We start from the raw sequence: 25835 nt of genomic DNA on the forward strand, positions 1-25835 counted from the left end.
GCCTTCCCCAGAACTGTTTTTTAAGCACCTAGTTTAGTACATCATGTGAAATATTGTGCCAATGAAGTTATGTGTATTTATACAGTGGATGTATATCAATGATATGTTGTTTTGTATCTGAATACAATTTTATTTAGCATAAAGGTCATTACATAAAAAGACAACAAGCAAATGTGGCCATTATATTGCACTTTATTAACTAGAATGTTATATACGTTGCCCATCTATAATAAATTTTCTCTCTGTCTGTATTCCTCCCAGATCTTGTGAACATAATAGAGATGGAAGATGACCGCCGGTTTCACAAACTGACAAAAGAACAGGTGGAGACTTTGGACCAAGTTCTTACAGAGGTCATTCCCATTCATGGTAGGGGTAATTTCCCAACCCTTGAAATCAAGCCTAAAGACATAATCTATGTGGTCAGAGACAGACTGATTTTGAAGAAAATCAAGGTGAGAGATGTCCGTCTCAACGGCTCTACAGCCAGTCATGTGCTGGTCAAAGAGAATGGCACCAGCTACAAAGACTTGGATATCATCTTTGGTGTGGAGCTTCCCAAACCAGAGGACTTCCAGATTATCAAGGAAGTGGTTTTGGGCTGTCTGCTGGACTTTCTACCTAAAGGTGTCAACAAAGATAAGATTACAGCTCTCACCATGAAAGAGGCATATGTGCAAAAAATGGTCAAGGTGTTCACTGAGCATGACCGCTGGAGCCTTATCTCCCTTTCAAACAATAGCGGTAAGAACGTGGAGCTCAAGTTTGTCAACTCTTTACGACGCCAGTTTGAATTCAGTGTGGATTCCTTTCAGATCATCCTGGACAGTATGCTACAATCTTATTTGGATGCTGAAAAGAGGAAGATTGTGGAAGGGCAAAAGGGCCAGGACTCTTCTTTAGCTCAAAGTCACGGAATTCAGACCTCCTTAATGGATGAACTATTCCTCAGCTCTTGTGACACAGGGCATCACCAGGAAAGTGACATTGACGTGTCATGCAAAACTGATGATATTGAGACTTACTGTGACTCTCAGTGTTATTGTAAAATGAGTCAGAAAGAGCAGTCTAAATATTCAGAACAAGAACCAACACTTGAAACAGACAAAGATGTTGAAACAGAGATGGCTCAAACAACAACAACTACACCTGTATCTATGGAACAAATATCAGAGCACTCTGTAATGGTGCATGTGGAGGAAAAGATTGAACTTCATGAAAAGGTGTCTTTGCAAATGGAGACACTGCTCAAAGTAAATACAAATGAAACTGGTATGGACTCAGGGGAGGGAAATGAACTAGTTGGGGTAAAAACTATGTCTGGTAAGGAAACAGATCCCACTGTTAAAACATATATTAATGAAACAGATTCTGACAAAACAGAATACATGTTAGACATAGAGCCAGTTAAATCCCAACCATGGGTTGAAATGGCACATACAGACTTCTCTTGTCTTTCAACAACAGGGACCTTCGGTGAGCGATGCACATTCCAACCTGCTCCCATTGAATTTCTTACACATTCAGCACTAGAATCATATGCGGAGTATCCTTTACCAACCCCTGCCAAGAAAAACAGCCAAGATTCACAAATGGTTGTTCTCAAGCACTCTTCACCCAAACCTCCGCGGAAAATGTCCAAAAAGGCAACTCTTGTACCGTGTTCACCAGAAAAATCAGTGTCAAATAATTCAGATGTTAATACTTGTCAGGTTTTGCATCCACCTAAAGCTTACCCAAAAGAATCATTACCTATGCAGGTTAAAATGTCAGGTCTTACCACAAAAAGCTTTGAATTATCCAGTGCCTCAGAAAATTACACTAAAGAGTCTGAAGAACTAGACAATTGTACCGGAGCTTTTACTGTTTCTGCTCCAGAGAATGTTATGCATTCAGAAGAGACATTGTACATGAGTATATCACCAGAGGAAAGCCTTCAAAGTCAAGTGCAAACTTCAGAACCAGAAACAGGTGAAGCTACTCATGTCACTATTCTAATTCATACACCCAATCCCAGTAATCTCCTCAAAGATCAAAACAGGATAAGCCAGCCTTTTAATGAAAGTGTTCAGACAGCACAGTGTCAGGCAATGGTACCTCTTATTAATGTGAATTCTGAGCCTTTACTTCAGGCAAATGACAGTTATGACCTCAACTCTGCATCTTCCAAAAAGAAAGATACAGAGTCCTGTGAAGCCACATCACCAACATATCTTACTGAACCCTCAGAATCAGCCACTATGGCAACAAATTGTGCATCTCAAATGTTAAAACCACTGTCTGCAGACCTTACTATTGACTCACTAGTAGTAGGGACTAATTCTTCAGACTCCGAACATGTTATATCACCTCAAGTTCACAACTACCCCGTGTCCACTCTGCAGATTCAGGAACTTCTTGTGCCAAGTCCACAGACTAAAAAACCTCCAGAACTATTATTACTTGTCTCTTTACCAGAAGTTCAAAGCCTCACAGTATCAGCACCAAATTTTTCAAAGCCACTAGAACCTTCCATATCCTCAACAGCAAATCTAGAACCTCCTAGAATCTCAGAACCTGTTTTAGAACCATCAGTTATATCTCTGGATGTCATAGAACCCACTGAAGTATTCTTTAAAGTTGCAGAACCATCTGAACCACTTTCACAGGGTTTGAAACCCTCTGCAGTATTAGTGTCACATACATTAGAAACATCTATGTCATCAGTAAGTGAGGAGGTGGTTTCCAAGATCTCAGACCCATCAGCTTCAGACATTAACAAGCCCATATGCCCTTCAAAAGAGCTGCCTTGCATTACAGTGTTGGCTGAGAGCATGTATGGTGACTTTGAGCAAGCTATGGACCACCTACGTTACCGGCTAATAGCAACACGCAACCCTGAAGAGATCAGAGGTGGAGGCTTGCTCAAGTACAGTAATCTTCTTGTCCGAGACTTCAAACCTGCCTGTGAAACAGAAATTAAGACACTTGAGCGCTACATGTGTTCACGTTTTTTTATTGACTTCCCTGATGTGAATGAGCAGCAGCGCAAGATTGAATCATACCTGCGCAACCATTTTATTGGAGAGGAGAAAAGTAAATATGATTTCTTGATGACCCTTCGGAGAGTGGTCAATGAGAGTACTGTGTGCTTGATGGGGCATGAACGCCGCCAGACTCTCAATATGATTACCATCCTAGCACTTAAAGTCCTGGGTGAGCAGAACATCATTCCCAATGCCAATAATGTTACCTGCTACTACCAGCCTGCACCATACATGACAGACCACAACTTCAGTAACTATTACATTTCAAACGGCCAGTCCCCACTGATATACCACCCTTACCCACTACACATGCACATGCAGTCTGGATTAGTTTAGGTCTAAGTACATAACTTAGATGGGACAATGCACAGGGAAATCTGTGAATCTTGCAATCTAAAAGAAATATCCACCACAAATGATCTATCCTTGAGCATGTGTCCCTACGCTTAACTGGATTATGTACCAGTTAAGTGTTGGACAACAGTGTTTGTCAATTAAGATCTGGTATTGACTATCAGTGAGAATTACACATACAATCATTGGAGCCATTGCACTAGCAATATGAAGGTTAAAGCAAATGTCACATGCATTTAATTGACAATGACAGATAGTTGGTTTAAAAACAGGAAGACGGGAAAAGACTGCAATATATAGTGACTATAAAAAATAAATTCTGAGGAAAAACCTTTGGCTAGGCCTGTTCTTGTCTTATCAGAAATAGCTGAAAAGTCTTGTTGTAACAAAGAAACAAACAAAACATTATACACTTGTAAAATTATTTTCTACAATTTAATGCTTTATTGGCATGACAAAAAGTGCAAGAGAAATAATCAGCATGCAGCCAATGCTTTATTACATAGTAAGGTACTTTTGTTGTCTGAAACAATTAAACTGATCGTTCTCGTCTTGTTATGCTCTAAGAAAGTTCAGTAAGGTCAGTGTTCCATTCCTTTTTTTCTGATTTCTGTTTGAATTAAGTGTTTTATATGTTGTCATATTTCATAGTACATCTACTGGGTGTCTGTATTCTTATTTATGATATATGCTTATTAGTAGATTATGAATGATAATTCCAGGGGTGTCCAATTGTGCTCGTGGAGGGCCGCTGTCCTGCAGCGTTTAGCTTCAACACACCTGCCTGGAAGTTTCTGGTAATCCTAAAGACCTTGAGTAGGTGGTTCAGGTGTGTTTAATTAGGACTAGAGCTAAACTCTGCTGGTGGCCTTCCAGGAGCACAATTGGAAAGCCTTGATATATCCAATATTTCACAAGAAATATTTTCAGAGTACGAAAAATGTAAAAAAAATATAAAATGCTCATCATATGACTAAATGAGAGATTTCAGGAAAAATCTGTAGTGATCTACAAATGCTTGTAGACGTCTGTACCAAAATGTACAATATAGAATGTATTGAATTGATGAAAACAAATCTCAAATTTGACAGAGTGAGGTGCAAAGGTTACTACTAAACTTGGTCAAAAAAGAAAACAAACAAGCCAACTACAAAAGAAAAAAATATATAGGGGTGTTTGCTGGTGTCTTTTGTGTATCTGTGGTGGACAATGTTGATTTTACATGGAGAGCAACAAGCAGTCTTCTTTAGTTTTGTTTTCTTATATACTGTAAATGTAGCCTCAAACAACCCATGTGAGGACATTAAATTGTTATTTCTTTGTATTTAACAGAACCATCAGTGGTGCTGAAGACTTAAATACATTTCCACCCTTTTTTTTACATCTTTGTGACAAAAATGCATATATTTTTCCAAGAATTTATGTGTAGAACTGTATTATAGCATACGTGAAATATTGCACCAGCCACACATACAGTATTCACAGATAAACAGAAACAGAAACTATAAAGTCAGGACCAAAAATATAAAAGTGTATATTGTTTGACATCAATATGGCATGAAGATTACTGAACTGTTATCTTCAGTTAAGTGATCATTCTAGCAAAATGTATCAAAGTGATTTGCCTTTTTTTCAGAAGCAAGAGAACATATACACAACTTGTATGACGTTGACTTCACTGAAATTTTATAAATAAATTTTCTTTTTAGGTTATCTTGAGTACATAGTAAAAGTATTAGCAAATGTTTGACCTTGACCTTAATAAAAATGCAAAAGTTTAATAGATCATACAAAGATCTCATCACTGGTATAGTTATTCAAATTTGTGGTGTTACATTTTCCTGTGCAGACCTACAGTTTTGTAAAGTATTGGCTTGATTTATATGATGATTTATTGTCTAACATTCTGTTTTACTTTTATGTAACCGTCTAGTAACACTGTGGTTAGAAATAGGTTTAGACTGAAATGTTTACCAAGAAGATGTACACCCATCATGAAATACTTTAAACAGTTTATATGACCAAAATTATTTTTGCAGGAAAACATCAGTGCCTAAATGAGCAGGAGAAAGCTCTAAAGAAGGTGACAGAAAGGACAATGCTCCTGCAAATGCAGCAGTCACTTTTTTTATTTTCAGGTGTACATTTTCTCCTCTACTCATGCTATTTGTGTTGATGTCAGATGTAGTTATTTGCTGTGGCTAGTTTTGTTTATTTAATAAAAAGAATAGAAAGAGAATAGACCCACTTCATCGCAAATGAGTATTGATGTTCTGTTTGTGTAAAATGTGTGTGTGTGTGTGTGTGTGTGTGTGGTTCAGTTATACACTGACAATATCCAAACTTTCTGACCTGTAGTTTGTATGTATGTAGTTTTCTGTACGGGGTAGGGGTAGAGTTAGGTTAAGGGGATAGAAAATATAGTTTGTACATTATAAAATCCATTATGCCTATGGAATGAACCCATAAAAATGGAAACACAATGTGTGTGTGTGTGTGTGTGTGTGTGTGTGAGAGAGAGAGAGAGAGAGAGAGATAGCGAGAGAGTATACAAGGGTGCAGCTCTGGTTCAGGTGTAAAAAGTACTGAGATTGTCACAATCTCAATCAGCATGCCTGTCACCTTCTGTACTACATCTCTCAGAATCCTTCCTGGTCCACCACATGCACACATTCCACAATCATCATCAGCTGTCTCCAATCAACTCATCACCCCTGCACCAGATATAAGGATACTCCACACACGCACTGTTTGGTCTCGTCGATTGCTAGGACTGCTATCCTCATTCCCCAGTTCAGAATCAGAATCAGAATCAGAAGGAGCTTTATTGCCAGGTATGTTTACACATACGAGGAATTTGTTTTCGTGACAGAAGCTTCCACAGTGTAACAGAATGACAGTGACAGAACAAAAAACACAGAAATTAAAATATAAAAAATAGAACAAGTAAATAAGAAATAAAAATATATAAATCGACAATTGTATGTGCAGGTATACTACAATAGACAGTTTTTGTATGTACAGGTACTGTATATTATGTGCAAATTTGAGGTGTAGACTGAGTATGAGTGTTAGATAAATAAGTGTATGAGTGTATAAATAGTGTGTGTTCCACAGTTATTGTTAAGTGTTCATGAGATGGATTGCCTGAGGGAAGAAACTGTTCCTGTGTTCCTGCGTTCTGGTGCTCAGTGCTCTGTAGCATCGACCAGATGGCAACAGTTCAAAGAGGGAGTGTACTGGATGTGAGGGGTCCAGAGTGATTATGCCAGCCCTTTTGCTCACTCTGGATAACTACAGTTCTTGGAGAGAAGGGATGGTTCTACCAATGATTCGCTCAGCAGTCCGGACTACCCTCTGAAGTCTTCTGAGGTCAGATTTGGTAGCTGAGCTGAACCAGACAGTTATTGAAGTGCAGAGGATGGATTCAATATTGGCGGAGTAGAACTGTTTCAGCAGCTCCTGTGCATCCAGATCGGTGGCAGCAGCTTCAAAGACGCTCCAATCAGTGAGGTCAAAACAAGCTTGTAAATCCTACTCTGCTTCATTAGTCCATCTTTTTACTGTCCTTAATACAGGTTCAGCTGATTTCAGTTTATGCCTGTAGGTCGGTATAAGATGAACCAAACGGTGATCAGAGAGCCCCAAAGCTGCTCGTGGAACCGAGTGATATGCATTCTTTATTGTGGTGTAACAGTAATCCAATATATTACTGTCTCTGGTGGGACATGTGATGTGCTGTCTGTATTTTGGCAGTTCACGGGAGAGATTTGCTTTATTAAAGTCCCCGAGAATGATTAAAACAGAGTCCGGGTGTTGTTGTTCTGTCTCTGTGATCAGATCAGCGAGTTTCTGTAAAGCGGAGCTCACGTGTGCTTGCGGAGGAATGTACACACTTACGAGAATGAACGAGCAAACCGCCCGCAGCGAATAGAACGGCTTGCAGTTAATGAAGAGCACTTCTAGATCTGAACAGCACATCTTCTTTAACACAGTTACATCTGTACACCGCCTCTCATTGATGTAAAAGCATGTCCCGCCGCTGCGTGATTTCCCCGTTGATTCTGCGTCGCGATCTGCTCTGAACAGCTGAAAGCCCGGCAGACTCAACGCGCTGTCCAGAATGGCGTCTTTCAGCCAGGTTTCCGTGAAACACAGAGCAGCAGAGTTTGAAAAATCCTTATTTGTCCGGGAGAGCAGAAGAAGTTCGTCCGGTTTGTTGGGTAGACAGCGGAGGTTGGCCAGATGGATGCTAGGCAATGGCGTTCTGAATCCGCGCTGTCTGAGCTTGACGAGCTCGCCGGCTCGCTTCCCCCGTCTGCGCGTCCAGAAGCGCTTGATCTGCGCAGCAGCTCCCCCGACAACAATGTCCAGCAAAACATCCGAATAGTCGAAAACCGGTGAAATATCGGGTGGTGTGTACTTCCGAATGTCCAGCAATTCGTCTCTGGTGAAACTGATTGCAGGGATATAACTAAAGACAGGACAAACTAACAAAAACATAAAAACAACTGCGGAGCATGCCACGGAGGCAGCCATCACCGTCGGCGCCATCGTGTACTCCACGTAGACAATCAGCAAACAAAGGAAAGTTTTTCAAGGCATATCATTGACTGTTAATAGTGTGTGTGTGTGTGTGTGTGTGTGTGTGGATCCTCAACTACAACTACAAGTTCCCTGTCTGCTTTCACCATTATTGCTCTTCGAACTCCAGCCCCTAAGTACAGCCCAGTGCCTTCTCCAGCCCTTGAACACAGAGTCCGCTCCAGTCCAAACCAATCTAGAGTCTGCACCAGTTCAAATCAATCTAAAGTCCACTACAGTTCAAACCAATTCAGAATCCACTCCAAAGTTTGTTCCAATCGATGAGTCCGCCCAGGAATTCACTCCAGTTCAAGAGTCTGCCCCCTGTGTCTGCTCCCGTGTCGACTCCAGCCCCAGAATTCGCTCATTTCCTCGACCTCAGTCAAAATCCTGCTCCAGCTCCTGAATTACATCTCATCCTAGAGTTCGATCACGGGACATGGGAGCCCACTCTAACCCCTGAATCAGCATCAGAGCCTGCTCGTCCCTTTGAAGTAATGCTAAATTTAATCCCAGTCTAGCCCCTGACCACAGTCTAGTAATGGCTCCAGCCCCTGACCGTAGTCTAGTGAAGGCTTCAGTCCCTGTCCACACTCTAGTGGAGGCTTCAGTCCCTGACCACAGTCTAATGGAGGCTTCAGTCCCTGTTCACAGTCTAATGGAGACTTCAGTCCCTGACCACAGTCTAGTGGAGGCTTCAGTCCCTGACCACAGTCTAGTGGAGGCTTCAGTCCCTGTTCACAGTCTCATGGAGGCTTCAGTCCCTGTTCACAGTCTCATGGAGGCTTCAGTCCCTGACCACAGTCTAGTGGAGGCTTCAGTCCCTGACCACAGTCTAGTGACGACTCCCGCCCCGCCACAGTCTAGTAATTGCTCCAACCCCTGACCATAGTCTAGTGGAGGCTTCAGTCCATGTCCACAGTCTAGTGGAGGCTTCAGTCCCTGTCCACAGTCTAGTGGAAGCTTCAGTCCCTGATCACAGTCTAGTGGAGGCTTCAGTCCCTGTCCACAGTCTAGTGGAGGCTTCAGTCCCTGACCGCAGTCTAGTGGAGGCTTCAGTCCATGACCACAGTCTAGTGGAGGCTTCAGTCCCTGACCACAGTCTAGTGAGGACTCCCGCACCGCCACAGTCAAGTAATTTCTCCAACCCCTGACCACAGTCTAGTGGAGGCTTCAGTCCCGGTCCACACTCTAGTGGAGGCTTCAGTCCCTGACCACAGCCTAGTGGAGGCTTCAGTCCCTGACCACAGTCTAGTGATGACTCCCGCCCCTGGTCCCGGTCCACGGGCTATTGGAGGCTTCAGTCCCGGTCCACAGTCTAGTGGAGGCTTCAGTCCCTGTCCACAGCCTAGTGGAGGCTTCAGTCCCTGACCACAGTCTAGTGATGATTCCCGCCCCTGAACACAGTCTAGTAATTGCTCCAGCCCCTGACCGTAGTCTAGTGGAGGCTTCAGTCCCTGTCCACAGCCTAGTGGAGGCTTCAGTCCCTGACCACAGTCTAGTGATGACTCCCGCCCCTGAACACAGTCTAGTAATTTCTCCAACACCTGACCACAGTCTAGTGGAGGCTTCAGTCCCGGTCCACAGTCTAGTGGAGGCTTCAGTCACTGAACACAGTCTAGTGGAGGCTTCAGTCCCTCTCCACACTCTAGTGGAGGCTTCAGTCCCTGTCCACAATCTAGTGGAGGCTTCAGTCCCTGAACACAGTCTAGTGGAGGCTTCAGTCCCTGAACACAGTCTAGTGGAGGCTTCAGTCCCTGAACACAGTCTAGTTAAGGCTCCAGCCGCTGACCACGGCCAAGTGATGGCTTCAGCCTCTGAGCACAGTACAGAGATGGCCCCAGCCTTTGAGTTCGATCCCGTCTCGGAGCTCAGCCCAGAGAGCATTGGACTGTCCATAATAGCACTAGTATTTTTGAGTGTCTGGGCAACACACACATTGGCTCTAGCCTCTGACCAGAGTCCAATGATTGATTCAAACCCTGAGTTCAGTCCAGAGTCAGTTTCAGAATGTTTTCTAAGTTCCCATGTAAAGGCCATGAAGGCTCCTCACTATGGTAAGAAGGACCAATGGAATCTCCTGTTCAATGGAATCTTGCATTCTGCTAACTTCGCCTATTTGTCAATAAAGAGTTTGTTTGCACTCATCCATCTCTCCAGTCTATTTCCCTGGCGGAGACATTGTACTAAATTTAAAGCTGCAGTCCGTAACTTTTTTTGGTTAAAAATGATCCAAAATCAATTTTTGGGCAAGTACATAATCAGCCAGTGTTCAAAACTATCGCCTTACTTTATCTCGATTCACAACGGTAAGCTTGTAATAAAGTTCTCATTTGAGTGGTACTGGAAGGAATTCATGGGAAGTTGTCCCCGCTAGTATGCTATATTGCACGTGAGGATGTTGCAGGTGACGGATTATTTATAGCCTTTTCTCACAGCAGCTGGAATAAATGGCAGATTGTAATCCAGAAAGGTCAAAACAACAATCAGTGACTGGAGATTCACCCGTAGTCAAAACCAAAATAATTAGTACTGAGAAGTGGCTACAGAAAAATGTAATGACTGAAATTGGATTATGTTCCAGTTTTAAATGGGCATGTGATTACAGATATTGTTACGGGGCTGACGAGACTTGAGACTTGCGGATCCATTTGCAAAGCTTTATTAAGCAGAAGACAGAGACGTGGTCATAACAGGCAGGGTCAAACAATGACAAACAGGTATATGGCGGGCAAAACACAAGAATAGTCCTAGGGCTAGTGCAGGTCGACGATCGGCAGACAGAATCAAAAAGGAGCAAGACTAAAGGGGTAAATCCAGGAAAACAGGCGAAGACCAGAAACCGAGAAAACAGGCAAGGGAATACTAGGCTAGGCTAGGAGGCTAACGAGGGCTCTGTAGTGTAGCTATCAACGGATAGGCGCTAAACAATACTCGGCAGAGGGAAGGGATCAGAGTGAGTGTTAAATAGTGAGGGAATGATATGAAACAGCTGGGTGCAATCAGTGTTGTGCAATTAGTGAACCAGCTGTGTGCAATCAGTGCTGTGAATGATGGGATATGTAGTCCGGGAAGATATGCAACAGTGTGAGTGCGAGAGTCAATGAAAATGGGAAGGGTGACCTCTGATGGTTAGCCGACGGAAGTTCATGGACCGGATTCGTGACAGATATGTGGGATACTCTGTACTAAAAAGATTTATTTCAAAGAGAATGAGTTGTAAGGAACTTTAATTCGAATAGTATGACAATTAGAGATTAGACTGTACAGAAATAGAAATCTACAGGTAATGCTAATACACACTAAATACACATACTTTCAAGATGTAGAATCTGTGAATACAAAATGCAGTATCCTCCGGTGTGCGGTGACCGACAGCCACACATTAGATTCATCTGTGCTGGAGGCGTGCCGGTGCACAACCCACGCGAGGAAGATAATTCCGCAATTGCAGGTTTTCAAACAGAGATGGCGACAAAGAGGCAAAACTTATGGACTGCAGCTTTAAAGTAGATACTTTATGGGCATTAGACATTTAGCTGCTGTAACAACATTTGTGTAAAAGATGATTAGTTGAGATTAGCTTTCTAAAGACGTAACGCACACTGTAATTTGCGTATAAAACATGTTTTTTTATTGCCTCAACACTTATATTAGTATATTATTGTATATCGTAAAACAGAATATTCCTTGAATCATACATCAACAGGAGAAAACAAATACATTTTTCAAGAAAATACTTTATTTTATATAAGTATATAATATATCAAATTGACTCCTGTACACTGTTGACCGTTAACCAACCCTTAAACCTACCCACACCACCAAACCTGTCCCTAACCTTACCTGTATCACACCTCAACAGCAGCAGAAGTGTTGTGCATTAACAAAAGTTTTTGGACATTGTATAACATGTCTATTCTACTTCTGAACTGATGAGTTGTATGTCAGCTGTATTTGATACGGAAGACATAAAAAATGTGCAGGTAAGAGGCTCTTGGAAAACGTTTTAGAAACTAGGCCATGGCAATGACAACTTTTTATAAACATGATGACTGCCTCTTAGGGTGTATTCACACCTGTCTTGTTTGGTTAGATTGAATCGAACTCAAGCTTGTTTCCCCTCTTTGTGCGGACCTTTTTGGCAGGTGTGAATATAGCAATCACACTCTGGTGCGGACCAAACAACCGTACCGAGACCCAGCTGAAGAGGTGGTCTCGGTCCACTTCCAAACAAACTCTAGTACAGTTCGTTTAATAAGGTGTGAATATGACCCGACCTTGAACTGACCCAACTGCAGAAATCACGCTCAGAAACAGACAGCTTGCGCATATAGTGCTGTAATTTGCATTTCAATGGCTTAAATAACTTGTTTTTAAACCACAATGCTTAAAAACACATGCAAATTATGAGTTTTAGTGAAAAACACATGCAAATTATGAGTTTTCGTGACCATGGCGCACAGCAACGTGACGTGAGTGCACTAAATAGGCTAAAGCTTGCCGCAAAAATTACCATGACTATGTTGGAGGAAAATAGTAAGGAGATATTTTAATTATTTATTAATAAACTAGTGTTTTATGAGACAGTGTCACTATGAAGTTGATGATCCTGACTCGCCATCCCATCATTGGACACGCCTTTAGAAAGAAATGCATCTTTACGGATTACATAATAATAAGAGGTTTTGGATTTGAATTATTTCGTTTTGTAGTCATTTAAAGCTTTCTATAGATATATTCATCATGTATGTAAGGAAAATATTCACTGAGTTTCGGTGCATTTTTGTGAAGCGCTCCTGTTCAAGTCAGAAACGGCAAGCGCATCCTATTTGGTTTCTTTATTTTACAAAAACACAGCGTTTTCTTGATATTGTGAGTACACACACATAAAAATAGACCCTTTACAGTTCCGAACGATGTATTATTCTTACCTTTATGAGCAAAAATGACAGCGTATTTAATTTGTTTCCACTGATGTCCTGAAGCGCGCTTCAGCTTCCATTCTCCGCACAAACGATTGGATATGCACCTAATAGCGCACATTTATCTAGGTTAAATGTTTAAACTAACATTGTGATATGCTTTAAGTATTTTATATCTGTAGATTGTATTTTCAGCAAGTCGTAATTACAAAAAAAATAAAAATTGCACTACAAAAGATCTCCATGATTAGCCTGTTTTTGCACTTCCTGTTTTTCCCTGCTTGAGAATTTCTTTCCAATGAATGGGTGACCTTAGCACATGTGTGGTTTTGTTTACAATTTCTGGTTAACTTGCAAAAAAGGGCAGTGTGAATGCAAACCGCACCAAACAAAAAAAAATCATCATTGTATTTGTTCCGGACCAAAGCAAGTGAACTAGCGGACTTTCCTGGTGTGAATACACCCATAAACTCACCTGTAGGCGCTTCTGCAGACGTTCATTCTTCTCAGTTTCTGTTATGCGCTGCTCTTCACTGCGGTCTTGACATGTTCCAGTGGATGTTAGCTCAGCACTGGCCTCAGCACTGCTCTCATCATTTTCATCATGGTCATTCTCCGTCTGGGACGTTGCCTGGATGTGGACCCCAATTAGCTTACTCTTCAACTCCTCTTTTGTCTTCTCCAGGTCTACCTCAACCATAATCGCCTGCCAAGATATCAATCCAGAAAAGCTCAGTGAACTATTGTGAGACTGCTAATGTGTTTGCTTGAGGCTAACCGTATAAAACAGATGCAACAATACATTTACACTCTCACCCTTCTCTGCCATTTCCTGGCTTCATCCTCTTTCTTCTTTTTGGCATCTTCCAAAAGAGTGATCTTGGATGTCAGCTCAGCCAACTCTGTTGCCTTTAAAGTTATAAATGTTAATTCCTTGTAACTAAAACTGAGTGTTTCAGGCTGCTTGAGCCATATACGTTATTGTTAATGTCAATACACTTGCTGACTAAAGATTGTTAGTAAGAAAGATTGTTAAATATCACGTCCCTAGTAGATGATGTAAAGGACTCTGTGGACTCTGTACTATCACAGGAACTGTGGAAGATGCCAGCAGATGTAAGGTTTCAATCATTGTTTAGATAAGTCATTGTACTAATTATTTATTTTTGCTTATTATCTTTTTGCTTATGTGAATAAACTAAACCATCGTATCATACCATCTCATCATTGGAGCACTATTGAATTCACCGTTACGGCGTCTAGATGAAGTGACTGGAGATCACACTTTGGTCATTGCACAGGCAGAGGGTGAAAAGAGGTACTACAGCAATGTACAGTATGAGAAAAATAAGGTGTTTTTTTTACTTTGAATAATGTAATTGTATTCTAGGTGTCTCCTAAATAAAACATGTGAATGGTTCCCCAATATGGGAACTTAAAGACTGAAAGTTGAAGTTGACATCATCCATCCTCACTGTATGGAAAAGAGCATGGTGTACATACATCATAATTTCTCTTTTAAGAGAAGAAAGATAGTCATATGTGTTTGGAACGTCATAAGGGTGAGTAATGACAGAATTCTGTCATTCCAAATGATATCCCTTCATAATATCTTTGTTTCTCAAGCAGAAAGAAATGCATACATGTCTGGAATGATATGAGGGTGAGTAAATGAACTAACCATCTAAGATCATAATGTATCTCTAAAAGGTTTTGAGTACATATTCCGTAATACCAGATTCTCCTGGTTCTTCATCTGGTTCTCAGATTGCTGCAGTAATGCTGACTTCATGTCTTCTGCAATCCTGCGGTCTTTCTCCAGACGCTCAGCTTCTTCCTGAGCAAATTTCCTCTCCCGCTCCAGCTCCAATGCTCGCTTGGTCTGCTCTTCCAGTTCTGGACGACACAACTAAACTGTTACACAAATAAACTTTTCTGAAAAGTAAAATATCATAGAAATATTTAAGGTGTCTCTGTTTGTTTGAGAATCCAGCCTTACACAACAACAATGGCTCAACCTTCAGTGTGTGGCAGGGCTATGTGACTAATTGCAGACAGGTGGTGTATTCAGAAAACCTATTTGAGAATAGCCACTATTTTTCCAATTGTATTTGGTGATGCTAATTGAGGGAAAATTACACACTTTACCAAACCCATTAACTATTCATGTGACATTTGTAGTTCTATGTAGATATTTGTAGTTCCAACCCTCTTGAGCTTTTTTGGTCTGCTCTTCAATTTGTCGAAGTCTTTCCATGAGCTCCATCGTCTCTCTTGCAATCTTCTCAGTTTCTTTCTCTGCATTTTCTCTTCTTTTTTTCTCATTTTCCAGAAGTGCTCTAAAATTGACATGCATTAAAAACATTGTCACCTCTAGAAGAACATTATGCTCTGTTCCAAAATCTAGTGAGCTGTCTTTTTCTAAAAGTCCTTTCACGTCAAATACAAATATTACTTCCAAGAAGATTTTGAATTTGAATGTCTCAGTTACATTATGTAACCCTGTTCCTTGAGTAGGAAATGAGACACTGCATCAGTAACTGACACTACAGGAACACCCTAAACGTCTGAAGCCTGTATTTGATTATATGATGCCAGTTCATAGGCTGATGACACTAGCACCACCCTCTAAGGCTGTACTCACACTAGGCGATCTGAACCATGCCGAGCGTGTTTGGCCCCCAAAGTCCGGTTCGTTTGACTAGTGCAGTGGTCGGCAACCCGCGGCTATGGAGCCGCATGCAGCTCTTTCACCCCTCCATGGTGGCTCACTGTAGCATGGGCATAGAATACACGGGGGACATGTTCCCCGAACTTTTCATAAAACCTAAACTCTTCCCCTGCACTTTTTTCAGACAAGTGTGTTCACGTAGATGTTTTCAAGGGCCAGTGTGAATAAATATAGATTTAAATTAAAAGATACAAGATAGTCACATCGTTTTGTATACGTTTTATTCATATTCCAAAACGATGTGAACATTACAGAGCGCTCAACACTCTCATGCAGTGTATGTTTCATTCATACTCGAAGCCGCAGGACACTCTCGCGGAAAGAAGTAATAATAACTTTTGACGTGCCAGGAAATTCCTAATATGGACAGAGGCATCCAGCGATCGCTGTAGCTAAGCTGAATAACAAGCATAAACCATAACTGATGAAACGTGAAGACAATGAACGATTGCGACAATATATGGTTTATGTGTGTTTTTCAAGTCTTCTCCAGATTATATGAATGATACAGTGCTAACTGACATAACATTTATAACGGTACAGAAGATATAAAATATATTTTCTGCCTTATTCTGTGATAAAAATGGAAAAAGGATTTGTAGTATATAATCCAATCATAATCATAAAATTGTCATTAGGAAAATATATATAAAAAATATTATAGAATACAAATTATTGGTTATTGTCCAGCAGTGTATTTGATTTCTTAGCCATTTAAAAGTAAGACAAAAGAAAAGCTTTTTTTTGGTCAGTTAGACAGACATACATAAATAAATATTATTATTATTATTATTATTATTATTACATTTGACATTTCTGCCCTCCTCACTTCTGAAATGATTGCTACGCCCCTGCCCTGTAACATAACTGAATATCAAACTATATATGCTGTAGCTATATGCTGTGTTATCTTCATTTTAGGGATCATATAGGTTTTGTGGCTCCTCATGAATTTTATTCGGTGGAAAAGGGGCCAAAATGGCTCTTTTGATGTTGAAGGTTGCAGACCCCTGGACTACTGTGATCGCTCCGTACCACGCCCTGGGCGTGGTTCGTTTTGCCATCCCTGGCTCGCTTGGAAGAGATGGGCCAGAACACGGTTCAGTTGGGCTCGGGTGCGGTATGCATGTAGTGTAATCGTTTACTGCGCCGGAGCACGGAACAGCTAAAATTGTGTGTGCGCTTCTGTCATCATTACGACAACAAACATCTTCTATTACTACTACAATACACTTTTCAATTAATTAAATTAAATCAAGTATATTTAGGTTTATAACGGGTCTGGTTCTCACTTTATCGATGCACATGCAGTTGCAGTTTGTGAGTAAAGCTGTTGATTCTTTCATTAACGTCAGCTGCCTCCATAATAATCCTCTGATACATGCAAATGAAAATCGCTGCATGGTATAAATGATAAATTTATTAGGCAGTCTATTACCAAAAGTGGTTTTCTCCCTGTTATCTCATACATGATGTAAGCATGCTCTGGCCTGCGGCGATGATCGCGCTTGGACTCGGTTCAAGGCAACTGTGCCTAGTGTGAGTACACCCTAAGAATCACACCTCAGATTTCCACAAGTTGTACAAGTAACAAAAAAGTATGGCCAAATCAAACAGCATCTCGTTCCCTACTCAGGGAACCAGCAAAACGAGGATATGTAACTGAGACATTCCCTTTCATAGGTTCACTTAGTGCTGTATAGTGGGCAGGTAGCTCCTATAGCTCCTTCTATGGTTCAAAAAGACACATTTGGCAGAAATTCCCAAGCTGTCAAATGAACTGAGAGAGAGAGAGACGGTTTAGGTTAACCAAGCTACCATTTAGACCCATATTAATAGATGTAATTGCCTGACAGCGCACAGATTACACCATTTTTTATCTTCCTGCACTGTCTACTGGTTGTGGCTCACATCAAGTTCAAGACATTGATGCTTGCACACAGAACAACCACAGGCTCCGCACCCTCCTACCTCCACCCACTCTTAGGAGTCTACATCCCTTCCAGAAGCCTGAGGTCGGTAAGTGTGTGACGCCTCATTGTACTATCACAGAAAAGCATAAAATCATTTTCCAGAATGTTTTCATTCTCTGTTCCTTGCCGGTGGAATGATCTTTCAACCCACTTAACCTGTTCTAGCTTGTACTATTCTTAATGATGTGTGAAACTTTGTATTACGAGCACTTCTTGGGCCTCATTTACGAAACGAACGTACGTATGGTCGTTTTGGAAATGGAAAATTGAGCGTATGGTCGTTTCAATTCAAAATTTGGAATTTATCAATATGGACGTGAGCGGTGGCTACGATCAAATCTCACGTCTGGTCTCAGCTCGTGTACGCAAGTTTTTGAGTTACCTGAAGTTGCGCACAGCATAGTAAATACGGTGGAGAATTGTAGATTGACAGCATTTTGTTCATTTTTATATTCCTGACCGTCAAACGAAGCTCATTAGTCGATCGTTAATCAGTAAGATTAGAATATCTTTTTTTTGTTGTTGTTTTGTACAGGGCTTTAGCTTTATATGTGCGAATAGCAGCATAAACGACCATAAGGATTCAATACCACATTTATCAACATCCGATCATTCGTACAATGAGATCGGCGGCATACGAATGTTTCATAAATCACACGTGAACTCTGTCGTAAGTTGATTTGTGCGCACAGATCGGCGCTCGTTTCTACGTTAGATTGATAAATTAGTGTTTATTTGCCCCTTATGATTAATCACTTTTTGTATTCCTCATTTGTAAGTCGCTTTAGATAAAAGTGTCTGCTTAATGAATAAATGTAAATTACTTGATTTACTAAAAGTAAGAAGTTCTAAGAAGCTTTAGAAATAAAATTGACATTGACCATATAGGACAGCCTTGCTATAGGTCTAGCTGTCAGGAGATGGTATATCAAATTAAACGTGCTTCACCTGTATGCAATCATCCTCTATATACACAGGTGCAATACCACCAGCACATTCTCTTATTTTGCCAACTGGAACCACCTAGGACAGAGGTAGCCACATTCAGGCGATAAAACTGCCTAAATGTAAGTGTAGAAGTCCAGCCTGCTGCTGCACAGACTTCCTCTAAGGGCTCACCTTTGTATAATGCCCAGGAGGCAGCCATCCCTCTGGTGGAATGTGCTACCACTCTAATAGGAGGAGTCACACACATTGCAAGGCAAGGCAAGTTTATTTGTATAGCACATTTCATACACAATGGTAATTCAAAGTGCTTTACATAAAATAAAATAAAAACAATAATCACAACAATAAAACAAGGAATTTAAAAACGTTGAAAATAATTTTTAAAAAAAATTTGATTTAAGAGGTTTAAAATGAATTTAAGAAAACGATTATACATATAATATAGTGCAATCAGTATCATTGCTATATGGTATCTCACTCTCCCGGACCACCCAGTGGGCCAGCCTGTTTTGATATCATCTGGCCCAGTGCTGACGCTTTATAGCAGACCAATAGCTGATCTGGGGTGGATTTCCCAAAAGCAACTATGATCGCAAGTTTCGTTATGACCAATATAGTTCAATGAAACTTGTGATGATAGTTGGGAAACCCACCCCTGTTTCCTTGAGGACTGAGTACGGGCTATGTACCTCCTCAGAGCCCTGATTGGGCAATTTAAGTGCAACTGGGTTTCTTCCTCCATGGCAGAAAATTAATGGTTTCCAGGATCAAAGGTCTTGACACATGTGTAATGAGTAGGATATTGAGTAGTCCATCCAGTGGCAGTAATGGATTGAAAAAATTAAAGGGATAGTTCACCCAAAAATTTAAATTAGCCCAGGATTTACTCACCTTTAAGGCATCCTATGTGTATATGACTTTCTTCTTTCAGATGAATCCAATCGGAGTTACATTAAAAAAAATAAAGCTTCTAAGCTTTATAATGGCAGTGGGTGGATGTTTCTGTTCAACAGTCCAAAAGAAGTCCAATAAAGCGCATCCATCCATAATAAAATGTGCTCCACATGGCTCCGGGGAGTGAATAAAAGCCTCCTGTAGCGAATTGATGCATTTTTGTTAGAAACATATCCATATTTCAAACATTATAACCACTTTTCTGTAGCTTGCGCTAACTGTCGTACGTGGAAGCCGTTCCGGGCGGATGACGTAGGACGTATGCATTGTTTGTCAAAGAAGAATGATACTTATGAACGATATGTATTTAGAATATGAATATGGATAGGCTTTTGATTGCTTTCTTACAGACTTCAAGATAAAGGCAACAACTTGCAGTTTTAAAGAACTGAGAGACTCCATACTTGATTCTTGATCAGATTGTTTTAGGTGTATGTGATAAGAAATGAAGAGAATGATTGTTACAAGAATCTGAGCTCACATTGGATTATGCTGACAAATTGTGCCAATCCAGTGAATTAGCGAAACAGCAAGTGATGCAGTTTGATGTGGCTAATTCTTCAGTGATTTCATCTCAGAACATAATAGTAAACACCATTTCATTCAGAGACAAGAAACAAGGTAATTCAAAAAGATGTATATAGAAGAAGGGTGCCCTTGAACAACGCAACCAGATCTGGCATCCACAGCTGGTGTGGCTAATCTTGAACTATGAGCAGGACTCTGGTTTGTGACTCTTGAATCTTGGTATGGCTACTGCTAGCAATACTTCTAGCCGAAGTGGAAAAGGGGGAAATGCATAAAGAAGACCCAGAGGCCAATTATATTCTCCTGGTCTGGGTCCTCCCCTTGACAGAAGATAGGCTTCCACTCCTGGAAGATGTAAGGCCCTCACAGAAAGACCCTGTGCATGTGGCCATAAGAGGAGATCTTTGGCCTTGCCATGGAGAGATAGAAAGTGCCTACTCCCTTGATGTAAGACACCATCATAGAGCTCTCTCTGTGCACACTGTTTTCCCAAAGCTTGATGCACAGCTTCCATTTCCAACAGGTTTATATGAACTTCTGCCTAAAAAGGCTCCCAACCTTGAAACGGGCAATTTCACCACATGGCTCCACAACTGATCTTGGTTGATCCTTCATTATTTTTTCCCTTGAACAATTTTGATGTTCAGTTCTTTTGTTGGGGCACATATCAGTCAATCATCCAAGTAATTAATGATGCAAATTGGCAGTTTTGGGTGGTAGTTGTGGCCTAATGGTTAGAAAGTCGGACTTGTAACCCGAAGGTTGCGGGCTCGAGTCTCATGTCCGGCAGGAATTGTCGGTGGGGGAATAACCAGTGCCACCAATTAATGAATAACCAGCGCTCTCTTCCACCCTCGATACCACAACTGAGGTGAGACCCTTGAGCAAGGCACTGAACCCCCAACTTCTCCCCGGGCGCCGCAGCAATATTCACTACTGTGTGTGTGTGCACTTAGATGGGTTTAATGCAGAGCACAAATTCCGTGTATGGGTCACCATACTTGGCCACATGTCACTTCACTTTCACTTTCAAATTCCCTGCTGATGGAGGAAAATAAATGCAGCATTCATGCACTTTGTAAAACTACAAGGAGCTAGAGACAGCCAAAGCAAAGAACCTTGTACTCGTATGACCTGTCTTGAAAGAAAAATGTGAGGTGCTTCCTGTGTATGGGAATATGAAAATAGGCATCCCGGAGGTCCACTGTGGTGAACCAGCCCCCTGCCTTATTCTTGTGAAGAGGGTTGACAGATTCAACATCTGAAAAGGTAGTTTTTGTAGATACATGTTGAACCTTTTCAAATTCAAGACTCAGGTTGTCAACCTCTATCCTTTTTTGGAATGAGAATGGAGGTTGAATGAAATCCCCACCCTACCAACCCTGAGAGCAGGACTGTTTTTGCTCCATTTCACAAGGGTGTTGTGACCTCTGCCAAGAGGGACCTGCACTCCACATTTTCTTTCAAGACTGTTGGAACAATATGGTTAACATGGGGGCTTTGTTCTGAAGTGGAGCCTGTAACTGAACCTATGGTATTGATCACCCAAGCGCACTGGGTACACTGGCCCCAGTGAGCAAGGAACTGAAGCATAAAGTGTGACTTTGGAGGTTGACAACTGTTAGTGCTGAGACCAGCCTGCTTTGTCGGCTACTGCTGGTGAAAAGAGTGGTGGCTCCTCGGCTTAGGTTTGCTGAGGACTGAAATATGCTGTGAACTTCCCCAGCACTGGCTAGATGAGGCTGAATGGCCCGTCCCATTCACCCAGTTTGCCGCACTGCACAAGTTAGTTTCATTGCCTTGCGTGACTGCTCCAGGGCTGCCTCTGATGGAGGCAGTGTCAAATGTCAAGTGCACTAAAAGATGTAACAACATAAAAATGTGTTGACTTTATTTGTGCCAACTTAAGACCTTATGACACTGTCCTTGTCCAAGATTTTAATAAACTAGTGCAACACCTCTTTGACAGCAGCCAAAATTGCAAATTTGTGACGGAAAGAAAAGACACAAACATGAAGAAGAGCTGTTGCCGATGACATGACTGTGACAGTTGTGGAATATTGATGCACTGTGGCAACTGACATATGGACCAAAAACCATCAGAAGACCTTTTTCTATCAGCCACAATACATTACATAGAAACAAACTATGACTTCAGGCCCATTCACACCAAGAAAAATAACAATAACATTAACTATAAAGTCCTTAAAATCATTATACATTTAAGATAATAGTGAGATTCCACACCACAACTATAATGATAACAATAGAAAGGAACAATAATGTTGGGATCACTTTCAGAACATTTTATTTCAGCTGATGAAAAATAAAACACTGACAGCCAATCAATCCATTCAATTTTAAAGGGCTCATGCATTAAATGGCAGACAACAGAGAAGCTCATCATCACAGAGATTGCATGCATTTGAAACATAGCATGATGAGGACATCTGCTGGTTAAAGCATGTAAATGCAAGAAGAACAACAAAAACTGAAACCGATACTGACCCATTTAGAAAAATGTATAAAATGTTTTCAAGATCTCTTGTATTCAAAAGAAACTCTCTAAGCAGAGTGACAGATTCTCTTCCTTCTCCTCTCATCTTCGGAAGGATCTCATGTATCCCAAATGTGCTTATTTTCCTTTGGTGTCTTTGCGAAAGCTTAAAGGAGCTGCAGGTAATCTACAACATCTTTCATGTGAATTTTTGTTGTCTGTCATGGATAAAACACCCGAAAATGGCAGCTTCTGAAAGTTGTGAAAAAAACAACTTCAAACATTGTGGCCTGCAAGTCAAGTTAAGTATGTCTCTAAAGTAGACAGTGGAGACCAGATGGAATTTTAGTTTTAAAATGCTAGAATCTGTGTTTCAACAGTATGGTGACATTGCAACAATCATGTTATACTAAACAGTCAGCCATACTCTTTTCTGAAGCTATTTAAATATGCCACCAATAACTTGGGTCAGACAATTTGACCTTAAGTACATCTCTAGTTCTGCCATGGTCTGTAAGACCAAGAAACCACTGCGGAGCAGCCAGGGCTGACTCCATTCTCACTGAAATTGCATTGTGACTTGTGTGCAACATCTGGACAAACTACTGTTGCTGAACCGTTTGGCAGCAAGTGGAATTTACATGCTCTACAAAATAGTGACATTCCTCAATCCAAAACTGTGTTAGTTAAAGATGACAATGAACTCTGTGGTCCATGCTGTCAAAGCTAGTGCTAGTTGATGAATTGGGGTTTGATGAGGAAAACACAGACTGTCACCAGCAAAAATGGCTGCTTTTCAAGAATTTGCCATGTACTTTGCATCTCAGCAGGAGATCGCTTTTAATATTTGCAGTCGCATACTGGAGCAGAGACACATTTATCTGAATACCTTGGTGAATGACATCAGTGAATGACGTGGACACATTAAGTAGGCCTACATATTTAATTATTTATTTATTTAGTTAGTTATTGTTAATTCAGTTTAGAGGCCTGGTTTGTTATTAAGGGATAGGAATAGTTATTGTTTAATGTTTGAATAGCCATTTCTAAAGGACAAAAGGCTTTATGTATATTCTTAAATAGTATATAGCTAAATGCTTTTCTGTTTGGCTTTAAAGGTCCATGTGAAGGTCCATTTCTTTTTTCTTTTTTCTTATCTTCCATTGTAAAATTGTTATTATTTCTGACTTGGCCTAAATATATATTATAAAAGTTAAAGGGATAATTAATATTTTCTGTTTGTTCTTGGTTTCTTTCTTCTACTTTTTTATGCAACAGGAGAGCAAGTAGAAAAATACCAAATTAACAGAGGAGCACTGGAAAATAGAGATACTGAAAAATCAACCTGTACTTTTACCTGTGGGCTTTTGTGGGTGGAAATGGGGTAAAATGTGAATGTCATGGGTGGGTGCTGGAGAACATAGCATAATTTTGCAGGAGTGGGACTGAAAAATCCATCCTGCGCAGGTCTCTAATTTGAGTGTCTATGATTCACATGCATAGATTAAAATTGAGATTACTGTGCTCACTTGTCATCTCAGTTCCTCTTCAGGAACTCGAGCTGTGTCGAAAACGCTAGGGGAACGCCTTCAGCGACCCAAGCTCTGAGTCACATGTGAAATCAGTTCAATAGCTGAACGGGACGTCACGGTGGATGACGTCATGACCAGGAAGCTATAAAAGCACGTGCAGCGGAGCCAGCGTCAGCTTTCTGTCATTCAGCGAAGCGCTCTGTGTGTGTCAGTCATATTTATTGTTGTCTGTCAATTGTGAAAGTCTATAAGCTCCAGCTATGTCTAAGCTCATGCAAGGACAAAGCATTTCAAGGGCGAGAGCAAGCCACGTTGTAGGTTGTGTGTTCCTCCCTGCCCAAAGATAATGTTATATAGAGAGTGGGGACACACACAGCCTGTGCGTGGTTTGCTTGGGAGCGAAGCATAGTTGTTACTGCCTTGCTTCGCTCTCAGAGGGCTCTCTTTGAGGAGGGAGCCTTCACTAGCATTCCTCGTGGTGCCGGCCCCGCTTTCGCCGAGGCATAGCGGCGGCTGTGCTCGTGGGTTTCGCGTATGGATCTGCTAATCACCGCCGGGCACGCTCCGCGGGGTGTGGCCGTGCCTGTGATCTTGCGATTGCGGTCCCGCTGCTGCTGAGGCACGGCGGCGACTGAGAATGCGGAGATCGCTCATGATCTAGCAGACGGGTTGGAGACGGCTCTTCCTATCTCCACCCGTGTTCGCTAGATTTAGAGCTTGTTTGTTTGTCAAGGAGATTGATGTTGTTCGTGTGACTGAATAGCTCGCGCGCAGCGCATATATTACATCCTTTCGATTTTTGATGTGAATCTTACTACACTAGACCGTATTTACTCATCTGGTTGTTTGATTGCATTTAATTCTGAGGAATAAAATTAAGTATTTGTCGGACTATGAGAAGTTAGATATACAGGGGCTCTTGGGATATTAGTTTCTCGAGTGAGAGCATGCGTTAACCTCTCTTCCTTTGAGGAGGTTGAGGCGGTTAGCAGGGGCTGCTGGGCGGAGCAGTCCCAACCCACCGTGTTCCAGCCCCTCATTCTGGGGGCCTCACTTCTCGTACTCCGCAGAGTCTAGAGTCAGAGTGGAGCTCCCAGGCCGAAGGCTTCTAGCAGAAGGCGGGTCTGCGGACCGTCATTCTCGCTGGATAGTCTTCGTCGTAAATGTCCTGACGCCTAAGGCCTAGGACTTTTTGAGGGCCAACTCCCTCTGGGGAAGAGCGATGTACACCACATTACACGGTGCCCGTCTCTCCTCAGTGCCCTCAGGAGGTCGGTCTGCCAACCCTGCCGTGTTCCAGGGCACAGCGGTCTCCGGCAAGCGCTTCTCTCAGTTACCGCCCCGAAACATAGCGGTACTAAGAGGCTCGCTACCTCTTAGGTTGTTGAGACCATCCTCCATCCAGAGCTCCCTCTATGAGGAAACTGTATTTCTGCAGAGACCGCCAGCCCGACCCAGCTAACTGCCCGTTTGGTGCAGTTCTGGAGTTCCTGCAGGCCTGTTTATCCGCAGGGTTGACCCACTCCACCCTAGAGGGCTTCGTGGCAGCCATTGCGGCCTACCACGCCCCTCTCGGTGGCCATTCAGTGGGAAGACACCCTCGTTGTTTGATTGCATTTAATTCTGAGGAATAAAATTAAGTATTTGTCGGACTATGAGAAGTTAGATATACAGGGGCTCTTGGGATATTAGTTTCTCGAGTGAGAGCATGCGTTAACCTCTCTTCCTTTGAGGAGGTTGAGGCGGTTAGCAGGGGCTGCTGGGCGGAGCAGTCCCAACCCAC

The 25835-nt window shown here is 41.7% G+C and overlaps 2 protein-coding genes across 2 annotated transcripts in view; one reads left to right on the top strand and one right to left on the bottom strand.

Annotated features, from left to right (window-relative positions):
- The first annotated feature begins 281 nt into the window (after positions 1-281).
- LOC107564205 (uncharacterized) lies at positions 282-3701 on the top strand. Its single transcript, XM_016249212.1, has one exon. The coding sequence runs from the start codon at positions 282-284 to the stop codon at positions 3360-3362; it is 3081 nt and encodes a 1026-aa protein (XP_016104698.1). The 3' UTR covers positions 3363-3701.
- Positions 3702-9568: 5867 nt separating this feature from the next.
- Positions 9569-25835, bottom strand: part of LOC107564197 (moesin-like) — a 24007-nt gene continuing 7740 nt past the window's right edge. Inside the window, exons 9-13 of the mRNA XM_016249203.1 lie at positions 15098-15228; positions 14625-14785; positions 13706-13798; positions 13365-13595; positions 9569-9691 (exon numbers count right to left, since the gene is read on the bottom strand). Coding sequence (XP_016104689.1) covers positions 9569-9691; positions 13365-13595; positions 13706-13798; positions 14625-14785; positions 15098-15228 — 739 coding nt within the window. The remainder of the gene's footprint in view (positions 9692-13364; positions 13596-13705; positions 13799-14624; positions 14786-15097; positions 15229-25835) is intronic.

The sequence above is a fragment of the Sinocyclocheilus grahami genome, unplaced genomic scaffold (genome assembly GCF_001515645.1).
Source record: "Sinocyclocheilus grahami isolate Dianchi unplaced genomic scaffold, SAMN03320097.WGS_v1.1 scaffold915.1, whole genome shotgun sequence".
In the NCBI taxonomy this organism is placed as follows: Eukaryota; Metazoa; Chordata; class Actinopteri; order Cypriniformes; family Cyprinidae; genus Sinocyclocheilus; species Sinocyclocheilus grahami.

Bases quoted from the DNA above. Each gene is read 5' to 3' on its own strand.
- LOC107564205 (XM_016249212.1), top strand. From the start codon at position 282: ATGGAAGATGACCGCCGGTTTCACAAACTGACAAAAGAACAGGTGGAG.